At 22.2% G+C, this 13931-nt stretch overlaps 1 protein-coding gene across 1 annotated transcript in view; it reads left to right on the top strand.

The window, feature by feature from the left end:
* Positions 1–13931, top strand: part of LOC117171949 (uncharacterized protein PFB0145c-like) — a 40600-nt gene that overhangs the window by 21053 nt on the left and 5616 nt on the right. The window contains exons 6-7 of the mRNA XM_033359630.1: positions 4340–4542; positions 4636–4916. Coding sequence (XP_033215521.1) covers positions 4340–4542; positions 4636–4916 — 484 coding nt within the window. The remainder of the gene's footprint in view (positions 1–4339; positions 4543–4635; positions 4917–13931) is intronic.

Below are 13931 nucleotides of genomic sequence, written 5' to 3'. Positions count from 1 at the left end.
CAAAGCTTTTATAATAGTTAAGAGGATTTTGAACATTTGAATGAGAGTTCATGGATTGCAAAGACTTAAAAAGGATTTGTAAAAGCTTGTAGACAAGATTTTAAATGTTTCACAAGGCTTTCGAATATTTCACAAAGATTTCAAGATTTTAAAAGATTTCAAAGAGGGTATATTATACCAGATTTTAAAAAATTTCAAAAGTTTTCAATAAATTGAAGAAGATTTCAAACGGTTCCAATTATTTTTTACTAAATTTTTTACTAAAATTAAAAAATATTTTGAAAGATTCCACAAAAATTTCAAATATTTGAATAAATTTAAATGAATACAAAAGATTTTACAGAGATTTCATAAAAATTTTAAAACATTTGATAGATTTCTAACGATTTCAAATTTTTTATTAGTTTTTAAAAATTTACACAATTGTATCAACGATTTCATCAAGATGCCATACAAATGTCAAAAGAATACACGAATTTTCGAGATTTCAAAACGGGGACAGTACACCAGATTTCAAACATTTCAAAACATTTAAAATAATTTAAGAAATTTTCGAATATTTCAAAAGATTTCAGATATTTCATTTATTTGAAACGAATTAAAGAAAGATTTGACCAATATTTTGAAGAATCCATAAGGATTTCTAAGATTTCGAAAAAAGCACAGTCGCCCAAAATACAAAACATTTCAAAGATTTTAAGCGAGTTCACTTTTTTTTTAGAAAATGTCAAAATATATAAAATATTCCAGTGATTTCAAATAAATACAAAATGTGTATGAAATATTTCGAAAGTGTTTCAAAGAATTTATAAGGATTTCAAAAGATTTTAAGAATTAAAAAATTTTTTTTTTAAATTTTTAAATTTCATAGATCTTAGAAAGATTTAATAATATTCCCAAAGATTTCACAAAGACGACTTATGTTCACAAAAAATTAAGAATATTTTTATTTATAACTTTGCATTCTTTCGAAATTGTGGGCCAATAAAAAATTTAATGTTTTATCTTTTACATGTATAAAAAACGGTCATTTCATTATTTGATGTAAAAAAAGGAGACCTGGAAAAACTTGATTTCTTGACCAAGAAAACTTGAAAAAGACGTTGAATTTTGTTGGACACTTTATTTTTGTCAGCAGTTAATTCTATTTGTTTGAAAATTCTATTATTATAATTTTGGAACAGAATTCGTCTTTTGGTTTTGTTAAAAAAGTTACTATTTGGTTCAACGTTTAATTATTTTGTTGAGAATCAAATATTTGGTTAAAGAAGTCATGTTTTTTTAGACGAAAATTCAACTGTTTTGTTGCACATTCGTACTTTTTATAAACAATTAATCTTTTCTGGTTGAAAATAAAATATTGTTGACAATTTAACTTTCTTTTAAAAGTCATATTTTTGGGTTGAAAATGAAACTTTTTGGCTGAATATGCAACTGTTTTTGGATAAAGTTTATTCTTTTTTTTTCTCAAATTCGAGCATTTTTATTAAAATTGATCTCTTTACTTTTTTTTTGGTAATTTATGTTTTTTGTTGAAAATTTTAGAGTTGTTTTTTTTGTTGAAAATCAATATTTTTGGATAGAAAAACAAATTATTTTTGTGAAACTTTCAACTACTTGCTGGAAAATTAACTTTTTAAAATTAAAATTCAATTGGTTTGGAGAAATTCGTTTGTTGTTGTTGTTGCTGCTGCTAAAAATTGACATATTTGGTTAAAAATTCATTGTTTTTGGTTAAAAATTAACGTTTTTCCTTAAAATTAATATTTTTGTGATACAAATCTAAATATTTTGTAGAAAAATCGTTTTTTTTTTCTTGACGATTCAATAATTTAGTTGAAAATTCATTTTTTTATTTCGAAAATTCATATTTTAGGGCTCAGAATTCAACTGCTATGTAGAAGATTTGTTTTTATTTTCTTGAAAATTGCACAATTTTCTTAAAAATTAACTTTTTTCAATCATATTTTTGGATTAAATTTTCAGTTTTTGTTAGAAAACTTTTTTGTTGTTGCAAATTTAACTCTTTTAATTTATGATTAAACTATTTTATTGAAAATTTATCGTTTGGGTTAAAAGTAAACTTTCTGATAAAAATGATCATTTTTGGGTTAAAAATTCAATTGTATTGTAAAACATTTATTTTTCTTGGGTTCATAATTCAAATATTGCTTTGAAAATTCGCATTTTTTTTTAATTTCAATTTTTTTATTGAAAATTAACATTTTGGTTGAAAATTCATATTGAATTCATATTGAACGTTTAGCTATTTTCTGGAAAATTCATATTTCAGGGTTCACAATTCCAATGATTTGTAGAAAAATCGTTTCTTTCTCTTGAAAAGCCAACAATTTTGATAAAAATTAACTTTTTTTTTAAATTTCATATTTTCGTATTCAATTTTCAAATTTTTCTTCGAAAATTCCTTTTTTTTGGGATTGATCGTTTAACTATTTTGTTGAAAATTTGTCCTTATTGAAAATTTGAAAAATTAACATTCAGGTTGAAAATTTATGTCTCTGGACTAAAAATTCGAATATTTCGTTTAAAAATTGCCTTTTTTTGTTGTTGAAAATTTCAACTTTTGGATTGTAATAGAGCATTTTTCTTGAAATTCATATTTTCGGGTTGAAAATGCAAATCTTTTGTAGAAAATTTGTTTTTTTTTTTTTGCTTGAAAATTCGATTGTTTTGTTGCAAACTATTATTTAAGCATTTACAATTCAACTTCTCTGTAGCAAAATCGTTCTTTTTCTTTCGGAAATTCAACAATTTGGTTAAAAATTAACTTTTGCTTTTTAATTCATATTTTTAGATAAAATTTTCAATTTTTTGTAAAAAACTTTTTTTTGTTTGCAAATTTATCTCTTTTTATTTATGATTAAACTACCTTGTTGAAAATTCATCTATTTGGTTGAAAATTAAGTTTTTGGGTAACCATTTACATTTTTGGGTTGAAAATTTAATTGTCTTATAGAAAATTTATTTTTCTTTGGTTAATAATTCAAATATTATGTGGAAAATTCACCTTTTTTTGTTATTTGAATATTTCAACTTTTTGATTGAAATTTAACGTTTTTGATGAAAATTTATGGGCTTGAAATGTAAATGTTTTGTATAGAAAATTAACCTTTTTCTGCTTAAAAATTCTTATTTTTAGGTTCAAAATTTGATTTCATCGTTTAAATTTTATATTTTAGGGTTTCTTTCTCTTGAATATTCAACAATTTGGTAAAAAATAACTGGTTTTTTAAGCAATTCCATATTTTTTTATTTTATTTCTTGTAGGATATTCATTTTTTTTTCTTATAATTTTATCTCTTTTCGTTGATGATTAAACTTTTTTGTCGAGGATTCTACTGTTTAGTTGAAAATTAACAATTTTGTGAAAAAATGTATATTTTTTGTTTGAAAATTCTATTAATATGAAGATTTGGAAAACTAAATCAGACCACTTTTCGACCGAAAATGTATATATAAATATTAATATATAAATAATAATAATAATCAATAATAATATATAAATTTAAGAAGTAATTCATTTCGTCTTACTGTCATTTAAAATGCAATTACTTTGTAAAAAGTCCTTTTTTAATTGAACATCCAACTATTTTGTGGAAAATCCATATTTTAGGGTTTACAATTCGAGCGCTTTGTAGAAAAATCGTTTGTTTCTCTTGAATATTCAACAATTTTGATAAAAATTAACTTTTTTTTAATTTCATATTTTCGAGTTAAATTTTCAATTTTTTGTTAAGAAATTCGTCCTTTTTGTGTAGCAAATTCCTTTTTTTGGGGTTGAACGTTTAACTTTTTTGTTGAAAATTTGCCCTTGTTGAAAATTTCAACAATTAACATTCTTGTTGATTCAACTATTTGATTCATTCATATTTTCTGGTCTACTAAGCCCGTCTTTGGCTTTAGAATTGATCTCTTTTAGTGGAAAAGTCATCTTTCATGTTTGAAAATAAACTTTTTTTTAAGATTCATATTTTCAGGTAAAAAATCAAATTTCTTCGTTAAAAATTTAATATTTTTCTAGAAAATGAATTGAAAATTAATCATTTTGATTGAATTTGTTTTTTGCTTAAAATTCCAATATTTTTCGGTTTAAATATCAACTATTACATTTTTCGTTGATACTTAATCTTTTTGGTTGAAAATGCAATATATTTTTACTTGAAATTTTAGGAAATTTAGACCTTTCAAATTGAAATCCATAAATCACCTACATTAATTTTATTTTAAAAAAAAGCTATTTTCCCTATTTTCGTGAATAGTCACATGAATAGTCAATATTATTTTCGTGCATTAATATTCCGACTATTTCAATTCATAGACATCATTTGGAGATAAACTTATTGGAAGAAAAGCATAAAGAAGAGAAACGATTATGCGAGATCCAATTGGCTCAAGGAATGCAAAAATGTGCAATGTTAGAGAGCCAGTTAAACACTCAAAAAACGAGTAAAAACCAACTGGCGGAACAACTTCATTCTGTAATGCAAAATCAGTGGCAGCAAGCTCTGCGTATCATATCAGGTGGAATATATTTTCAACATACTTATTTTATTGATGTTAGATCATAAGGCATATTAAATATAATTCTGAATTTCAAAAAAAAATTCTCTTTAGGAGGAAATGGTGACAGTGTTTCTTCTCATCAGAGGATAAGCGCTGAAAACTTTTTCGAAATTAAACAACCGATTAAACGGGAAACAATCGCGAATCATTTCAGTGCAGCGCATACGGAACCGATGAAGCTGAATTCTCACCAATTCAGTGCAGGGAACTTTCAAGGTTTTCAGTCACAAGAGGAACATAACGAAAGTTTAATCACTTTGACTTCGAACGATGAAATGCCCATCGGAAATAAAAAGGAATCGAAGAATGATCTTCGAAAATATATTAAAATGGTAAGTTTAATACAGAATACACTGATAAATCATGTTGAATGGTATTTTAAAGTAAAAAAAATGTCCGAAACGAAACTTATTTGATCAAAAAGACGAATTTTCAAAAAAATATCGGAAATTTCAACTAAATATGATTTCGAATATGATTTCGGCAAAAAATTATTTTTTCACGAAACTGATGCATTTTTACACAATAAAAATGAAATTTCAAACTAAAAATTTTTTTTTTCAAAAAAATCAATTAAAATAATAAATTTTTAACAGTGTAGTTTATCTTTTACCCAAGTAGTTGAATTTTTAATTAAAAAAGATTAATTTTCAACAAAATAATTGAACTTTTAAACAAAGAGATAAATTTTCAACTTAAAATATAAATCTCTAACAAAAAAGTGATTTATTAACAAAGTGATGGAAGTAATTTCATTTTTTTTATGAAAATTTAACTTTATGGTTAAATATTATTCTTCTTGTCAAAATTGATGAATTCTCTACCAAATAGTTGAATTTTTATTTTAAAAAACATGAAATTTCTCTTAAAGCAGAAGAATGATTAATTACAAAAAAAAAGTTGAGTTTGCTTCCAAAAAGACTCCAGTTGACTCTAAATGATCAAAAAATACATTTTTTTAACGAAAAAATAATGTTCTACGAAAAAATTGAATTTTTAATAGAAAAAGACTATTTTTTTAAACCACAAAGAATGAATTTTTAACTAAATAGTTGAATTCTCTAACAAATGGTTGCATTTTTATTCAAAAATATGATATTTTTCTTAAAACAGATGGATTTTTAATTAAATAAAAATAAAAACAAATTCTCAAAAATAGTTAAATTTTCATCCAGAAAATATTTCAGTTCTTTTTTCAGGATCCAAATATTAGATTTAAATAGTAGCATTTCCATCCAAGAAAGGTGTAATTTCTGCTAAAGCGGGTGAATTTTGAAATCAAACAGAAAAAAACCTTAAACAAAATAATTACATTTTCATCCAAAGAAGATTCCAGTTCACTTTCTAACACCGAAATAAAAATTGTAAACAATTTGCATCCAAAATTGATGTCTTTATAAGAAAATTCTTAAATTTTCAACTAAATAATAAAATTTATAACTAGAAGGATAATCTGCAGAAGAATGTTGTTGCGAATTTTCAAAATCCTAATCTGAAAATATTTCATTTTTAAAGTTTTTAACTTGTTATATTTTTGAAATTTTAATCTTAAATTGTTCAGATTCGAGATTCTTCAATTAAAAATAAGATTCTTCAATTTTAAACACTTTTCATAAAAAATGATACACTTTTAACTCCTTTCTAAACAAATTCTCCATTAAAAAATTTGTTATCTAAAATTTTTCAATTTAGAACGCTCTTAATTACAAATAATACAGTTTTAATTTCTTTGAATTACAAATTATTGAATATTTAAAATTGTATATGGAAAATATTGCCTGTTTGATATTTTGAACTTGTCCTATTTTCGAAATTTTCATATTGTCTAAAATCATTGAAATTCGAAATTCTTATATTCAAAATGATAAAATTTCATATTTCTTCTAATAAAATTTTCAAATTTTCACAATTCAATCTAAAAGTGTACAATTTGGAAAGCTCTCAATTAGAAATAATATTATTTAGAAAACTTGTATTTCCACGCTTTTCGGCAAGACCCGCTACGAACGATGCCAACTAACTAAATCCGAATTTATGCGTCCAAATTTTCCCAAGGCATTCTACCTAAAAGACGAATTTTCAACAAAATAAATTAATTTTTAGTCACAGGAATAAATTTTAAACAAAAATGATTAATCTTCCACCGAACATAATAAATTTTCTACCAAAATATTGAATTTTTAACTAAAAAGTTGAATTTCTAACCAAAAAGATTAATTTTCAGCCAAGAAGATTAATTTTTCACCAAAAAAAATACTAATTTTCAACTAAAAAGATGAATTTCCAAAAACGAACATTCATTTTCTAACAAAAAAATTAACTTTTGAGAAAATACAATAATTTTCAATTAACTTTTTATCTAAAAAGATAACTTTTAAACCAAAAACCGAATAGACTAAGAAAAATAATTTTCTACCAAAAAAATACGAATTTTCGAACAAAAATATTAAGTTTCAGCCATAAACATTAATTTTCTACAAAAACATGAATGTTTTGACCATATCGTTAAATTTTTAACTAAAAAAAGGATTCATTTTTAGCCAAAAATGTAACATGTTAATTTTAAGTTATGGAAAATATTTTCAACTGTAAAACAAAGAATTTTCAACAAAATAGTTGAATTTTCAACCAAAGAAATAAATTTTTAATCAAAAATATTGCTGTTTCACAAAAAAGACGTATTTTCCACTAAATGTAGATATGAATTTTCAAGAATTTAGTTGAATTTTCAAAATATAAATCCTTAATCAAATATGAAATAGTTAAACATTCAAGTAAAAAATGTTTTCAAACAAAAAAGGCGAATTTTAATCTTTTACCAAAAAAATTAACTATAAAAGATGACTTTTGAAACAAATGTCAAATAATTAAATTTACATTCGAAACAATTTTATTTTTATTCAAACAAAGAACGAGTTTTCAACAAAAGCTTGTACCCCAGAAGTTTAATTTTCTACCAAAAAATATTAATTGTAACAAAGTACAAGAATGATAAAAAAACACATATTTAAAAATATATATTACCAAATAGACAAATTTTCAAAAAAATATCTGAGTTTTCAACTAAAACAGGTAACTTTCAAACAAAAAATCGAATAGTTATATTGTCAGTTAAAATAATTAATATTTTCAGTCGAAAAATAATTTTTAAACACATTAGATAAGTTTTCAAGCAAAAAACGAAACTTTTAATTAAAGTTATGAATCTGCAATAAAAAAAATACTTTTGACCAAATGGATGAGTTTTCAACCAAATACATGTATTTGCAACTAAAAAAGATAAATTTTTAAACAAAAAAATTAATGTCCTACTAAAATGATGAATCTTCAACCAACAAGATTAATTTTCTACCAAAAAAGTCGAATTTTCAACTAAAATAAGGTAAATTTTGTATCAAAAGGTAAATTTTCAACCGAATAGATGTTTTAATAGTTTTATAAAACCTTAAATTGCAAATTTAAAATTTTATCCTCTTTTATCCTCAAATTTAGGACATCCAGGAATTTATGTTGACTTAATTGTTTATTCTTTACATTTAAATGGAATTTCTTCAATTTTAGGATCAATTAATTTTATTAATTATAAATCTTTACCCCAAAAACTGAATTTTGAACCAAATAATTAAAATTCTAACATAAAAATTAGAATCAAAGAGATTAATTTTTTTAATAAAAAAGTAGAATCTTTTACAAAATATATAAATTTTCAATCAAAAAGATTAATTTTCAACTAAAATTATCAATCTTTCCCTCAATAAATGTATTTTTAACCAAATAATTGAATTTCTGATCATAAAGATGAATTTCTAACCAGCAAGATTATTTTTCTCTCCTAAACACAAATTTTTAACAAAATAAATCAATTTTCAGTCACAGAAATAAATTGTTAAGAAAAATAAATAATCTGTCACGGAACAAAATCAAGTTTACATAAAAATATTGAATTTCTAACCAAAAAGATGAATTTTTAGCAAAGGATTTTAATTTTCTAATAAAAAAGACGAATTTTCAACAACAAAAAAATGGATTTTTAACCATGAACATTAATTTTCTACAAAATACATGAATTTTTAACCAAATAGTTGAATTTCCAACGAAAAGAAGATTAATTTTCAACCAAACACAGAATAGTTACATTTTCCATTAAGAAAATAAATATTCAACGAAAAAAATTCAAAATGACGAATCTTCAACGAAAAAGATTCATTTTCTTCCAAGAAAGTCGAATTTTCAACTAAAAATAAGGTAAATTTTGTATCTTATACCAACGGTGTAATAGTATATTTTGTTAGTAAAAAAATTAATTTTCTACCGAAAATGATGAATTTTTAACGAAATATTTCAATTTTAAACTAAAAAATATTAATAAACTAAATTTCTAGTAAATCTTCAAGACAAAAAGTGAATTTTTAACCCAATAGATGATTTCATCAACTAAAACGGTAAATTTTCGACCATAAAGATGAATTTAAACGGAAATTATAAATTTTTTTCTAAAAAAAAGAAAAGTTTTTAACAATTTGATTGAACTTCTAAGCAAAAAAATCAACTTTTTTATTAAAAAAAAAAACGAATTTTCTTCTAAATTTATGAATTTTTAACCATAAAGACAAATTTTTTACCGAAGAAGGCACATTTTCTATGACAATTGTAAATCTTTACCCCAACAATTGAATTTTTAACCAAATAATTCAAATTCTAACATAAAAAGTAAAAATAGAATCACAGAGATTAATTTTTGAGAAAAAAGGCGAAGCTTCCAAAAAATACATAAATTTTCAAGGGAAAAGATTAATTTTCGACTTAGATTATTATTTTTCCCCCAAAAAATTAATTTTTAACCAAATAATTGAATTTCTGATCATAAAGATGAATTTCTGACCAACAAGATTATTTTTCTATCCTAAAGACAATTTTTTAACCAAATAAATCAATTTTCAGTCACAGAAATAAATTTTTAAGAACAATGAATAATCTGTCAGTTAAAAAAAAATTTCAAACAAACAAGACGATTTTCCATCAAAATAAATCAATTTTCAACCAAAAAAATACATTTTTAACATAAATGATGAATTTTTCACCCAAGAAAATGAATTTTCAACCACGAACAATAATTTTCTACCAAAAAAATTTACTTTGGACAAAATAATCAATTTTTGAGCCCAATAGTTGGATTTTCAACTATAAAAGATCACTTTTCAACCAAATGTCGAATAATTAAATTTACAGCTAAAAATAAACAGTTAAATTTATAATTGAAAAAAATTATTTTTTCACTAAAAAAAAAAAACAAATTTTCAACAAAAAGTTAAATTTTCAACTAACAAGATTAATTTTCTCATAAAAAAGTCGAATTTACAGCAAAATACCTGAATTTCCAACTAACAAAAATAACTTTTAAACTCAAAATGGAATAGTTTTTTTCTCTCTAAATATTTCTATTTTCCTACATTTCATACAGTTTTGATTATAAATATGTTTATATTTTGTGGTGTCTTTTTCCTCATTTTGTTCTTCAAAATTGTAAATTTATTGTAAAATTTGGTTTAAAAATAGAATTATTGAAAAAAACTATTCCATTATGTGTTTAAAAGTTAGTTTTATTAGTTGAAAACTCAAGTATTTTGATGAAAATTCGTCTTTTTAGCAGAAAATTAATATTGTAAATTGAAAATTTAACTATTTTGTTAAAAATTTGTTTTTTAGGATAAAAAATCATTTTTTTCAATTGAACATTTTCACGAAACATCGGCAAAAATTCGTACTTTTGTACACGATTGGAACCCGAAATATATCTTTTATCATTATTGTATTTTGGTAAAATTAGTGTTTTTTTTCTTTTTTTTTTTTTGTAAAAATATTAATCTTCTTGGTTATAATATTGGGTTGAAAACTGGTTCTTCGTTTGATTGAAAATTAATTTCTTAAAATGTAAATTTAATTATAAAAGGTAAAAGATTAAGGTTCGTAGTTGAAAATTCATTTTCTTGGCTGAAAGATTCATCATTTTTAATAAAAATGTATTTCTTTGTTTCAAAAATGATTTATTTTGTTAAAATTTCATACACATATTTAGTTGAAAATGCTTCTTTTTTTGTGAAACATTAATATTCTTGATTAAAAATTTATTTCTCTGGTTGAAAATTCAGCTATTTTCTACCAAATTAATTTTTTACGTAAAAATTATTTTTTGTTAGTTTGTTAAAAACGGAATTATTTTGTTGAAAGTTCCATTTTTTTTTGTTGGAAATGAATCGTTTTTTAATTGAAAATTCAACTATTTGGTTTAAAATGCTTTGTTTTACGGTTGAAAATAATTTCCATAACTAAAAATTAACGTGTTACATTTTTGGTTAAAAATTAATCCTTTTTTTAATTAAAAATTCAACGATTTGGTCAAAACGTTCATGTTTTTGTAGAAAATTTATGTTTATGGTTGAAGCTTAATCTTTTTGTTTGAAAATTCATATTTTTTTGGTAGAAAATTAATTTTCTTAGTTTACTCGGCGTTTAGTTTGAAACTTATATTTTTTAGATAAATAGTTTACCATCTAATTGAAAATTAATGTATTTTCTCAAAAGTTAATTTTTTTGTAGAAAATGAATGTTCGTTGTTGAAAATTAATTTTTTTAGTTGAAAATTAGTCTTTTTTTTTTGGTAGAAAAGTAATCTTCTTGGTTGAAAATTCATTTTGTTGGTAAGAAATCCAACTATTTGGTTAAAAACAAAATTCATAGTTGGGTTTTATATCAAAAGAAGGGAAATAACTAAAGAATTAAAATAATTTTAAATAATTATTTTGTAAGAAGTTTCAAGGGAAAATTAAAAAAGTTCACAAAATATTTTGCATTACTTCATAAAAATTTTTAAAAAGTTTGTAAAAGATTTTAAAGCAAAATTTGCAATTTGGTCATACTACATAAATTTAGAAAAAATTGAGTAAGTTTAAGAGATATTCCAAAGTTTTGAAACGATTAAAAATAATTAAAAGTTGTCAAGACACTTTAAAAATTTTGTAAAGATTCTTTAAACGTTTTGTAAAGTTTCACGAAAATGAAAGACATTTTTGCAGGTTCCTAGAAAAAATTAAAATATTTTTTTTTCGAAAAATTAATTTCTAGTGATTATTTAAAAAGGCTTTAAAAGATTTCAAACATTGTCAAAGAAGAATCTGAAAGATTTTTTTTAATTTTGCAGAATAAATAAAAAATGCAGGTTAATTTAAAATAATTTAGAGATTAGAACGTTTAGAATATCTGACAACATTTTAAAAAAAGGAGAATTTTCCTTATATTCGTGTGAAAATTGTAAATAATTTTTTATGTTTAAAAACTTTTGGAGCTTTAAAATAATTTGATAAGTTTTCAAGGGAATAACAAATTTTCTTAAAATTTATGGGAAAATTTAGAAGATTATAAATTCATTTTTTTAAATTTTGAATGATATTTGAAATATTCGAGAAAAATTCGAGTCATTTATAAATATTTTCAGGAATAATTTAACACGTTTTAAATAGATCAGAAATATTTAAAAAATGTGAAATATTTTCGAAAATTGATCAAATATTTCTTCATTCATTCCCGACTTCTAAAAGTCCTAAAAATCTTTTAAAAAACTCGATTTTATTATAATGTTTTATAAAATCCTATAAAATAAAGAAACTTCTTTAAAATCTTGTAGATTATTTTCTGACACATCTGAAATATTCAAAAAAAATTTTTTTGATTTTTCTCAAGAATCTTATGAAAATTATATTTTTATTAATTTAAAAACAAACTGATATTACTTATTTTATAATTCTCAATTCTAATAATTTAATTTCAACATGGATTTCTCATAACACTTTAAAAAATAATTTTCGAATTATTTGAATATTTCCAAAGATAAAACATATTCGTTAATGGTCTTTAGAATGACTATTCAAATTTTAGAATATTTCAGCTTTGTTACAAAGTCTATTCGATTAAAAAAATATCACCTTTAGTAGTTCGTTATTTAATTGCAACAGAAAAAAATATCTTATGATTTATTATTCCTTGTTTGTAATATATAGATAAAATAATTACATTTATTATACAGTGGCATTATATAAATAAATTATATTTCTTCTTATATTAATAAATTATATTTCTATTCCTGAAATTTAAAATTGCCGAAAATGTACTGTTCTAAATCTAACATTGAAAAAAGACAATTAAATTTATTAGAATTGTACAGTCTTAAAGCAGAAAATTTAAAACAGATGAAAATATGACAAAAAACTTAATTGAATTCAGAAAATTTGAAATGAGTTTAGACAAATTCAAGGGAATTTAAAATAATTTGATATAATTTCTACGAATTTAAGACGATTTTAAAATATTTCAACCTGAAAAATGGATGATATATTACCAAAAACATATATTTTTAACCAATAAGATAATTTTTATTTTCCACCAAAAATATTTTTTTTCTACCAAAACAAAACCGAAAAAAATCTACAATTGTAAATAAAAATATAATAGTTAATTTTTACCTAGACTGTTGCATTTTTAACCAAAGAAAATTAAATTCCTAAAAAAGAATTAATTTTGAAACCATAAAGGTGGAGTTTCAAGAAAATAGTTGAATTTAAAAAAAAGTTATTTAGGATAGAAAGTAGATGATGGCATTTTAAATGAACCTTAAATTTAATGTTTGATATTCTTAAACTATTAGGTGAGAAAACTAGAAATTTTGCTTTAAACATAAATTTAATTTTCAATTTCGCACTTTTTGATTTCGGACTGCACACTTGAACAATTTTATGACACTATTTTTTCAAAATTGTGACACTATTTTTTATCTCTAAAGTTAGTCCAAAGTTGAAGGTTTTAAGGTTTCTTATCTGAATTCAGAAGATGTCACAGTTTTAAGAGTTATTATGGTTTTGTATAAAAGTAATTTATTTTGTTTGAAAATGAACTCTTTTGTTGAAAATTCAGCTATTAAATTTTCTTTTATAAAAATTTATTATTTTCGATGTATGGGATCTTAACAATTTCAAAAGGCTTTTAAAGAATAAAGTGTATTTTAAAAGATTCCGAGGAATTTCATGGGAAACGATTTTCAAATGATTTCGTAAGATTAAAAAGATTTCAAGGATTTTTTTATATTTACAAAATTTTAATGAATTTAAAAATGTTTGACGGATTCATATGATATTAAAAGAAATTTAAAGGTTCTATAAGATTATAAATTTTTTTTAAATATTCAGAAATTTCAAAAATCTGTGGAAGTTTCCAGAGTTTTCAAAAATTTGAAGTGGTTCCAAAGATTCTCGTTTTTTTTATTCAAATAATTTAAAAGGCTTTTAAAAAGATATTCA

This window comes from Belonocnema kinseyi, chromosome 4 (assembly GCF_010883055.1).
Source record: "Belonocnema kinseyi isolate 2016_QV_RU_SX_M_011 chromosome 4, B_treatae_v1, whole genome shotgun sequence".
Taxonomy (NCBI): Eukaryota; Metazoa; Arthropoda; class Insecta; order Hymenoptera; family Cynipidae; genus Belonocnema; species Belonocnema kinseyi.
The sequence above is the reverse complement of the archived record's forward strand: the minus strand, read 5'-3'. Positions and strand labels throughout refer to the sequence as shown.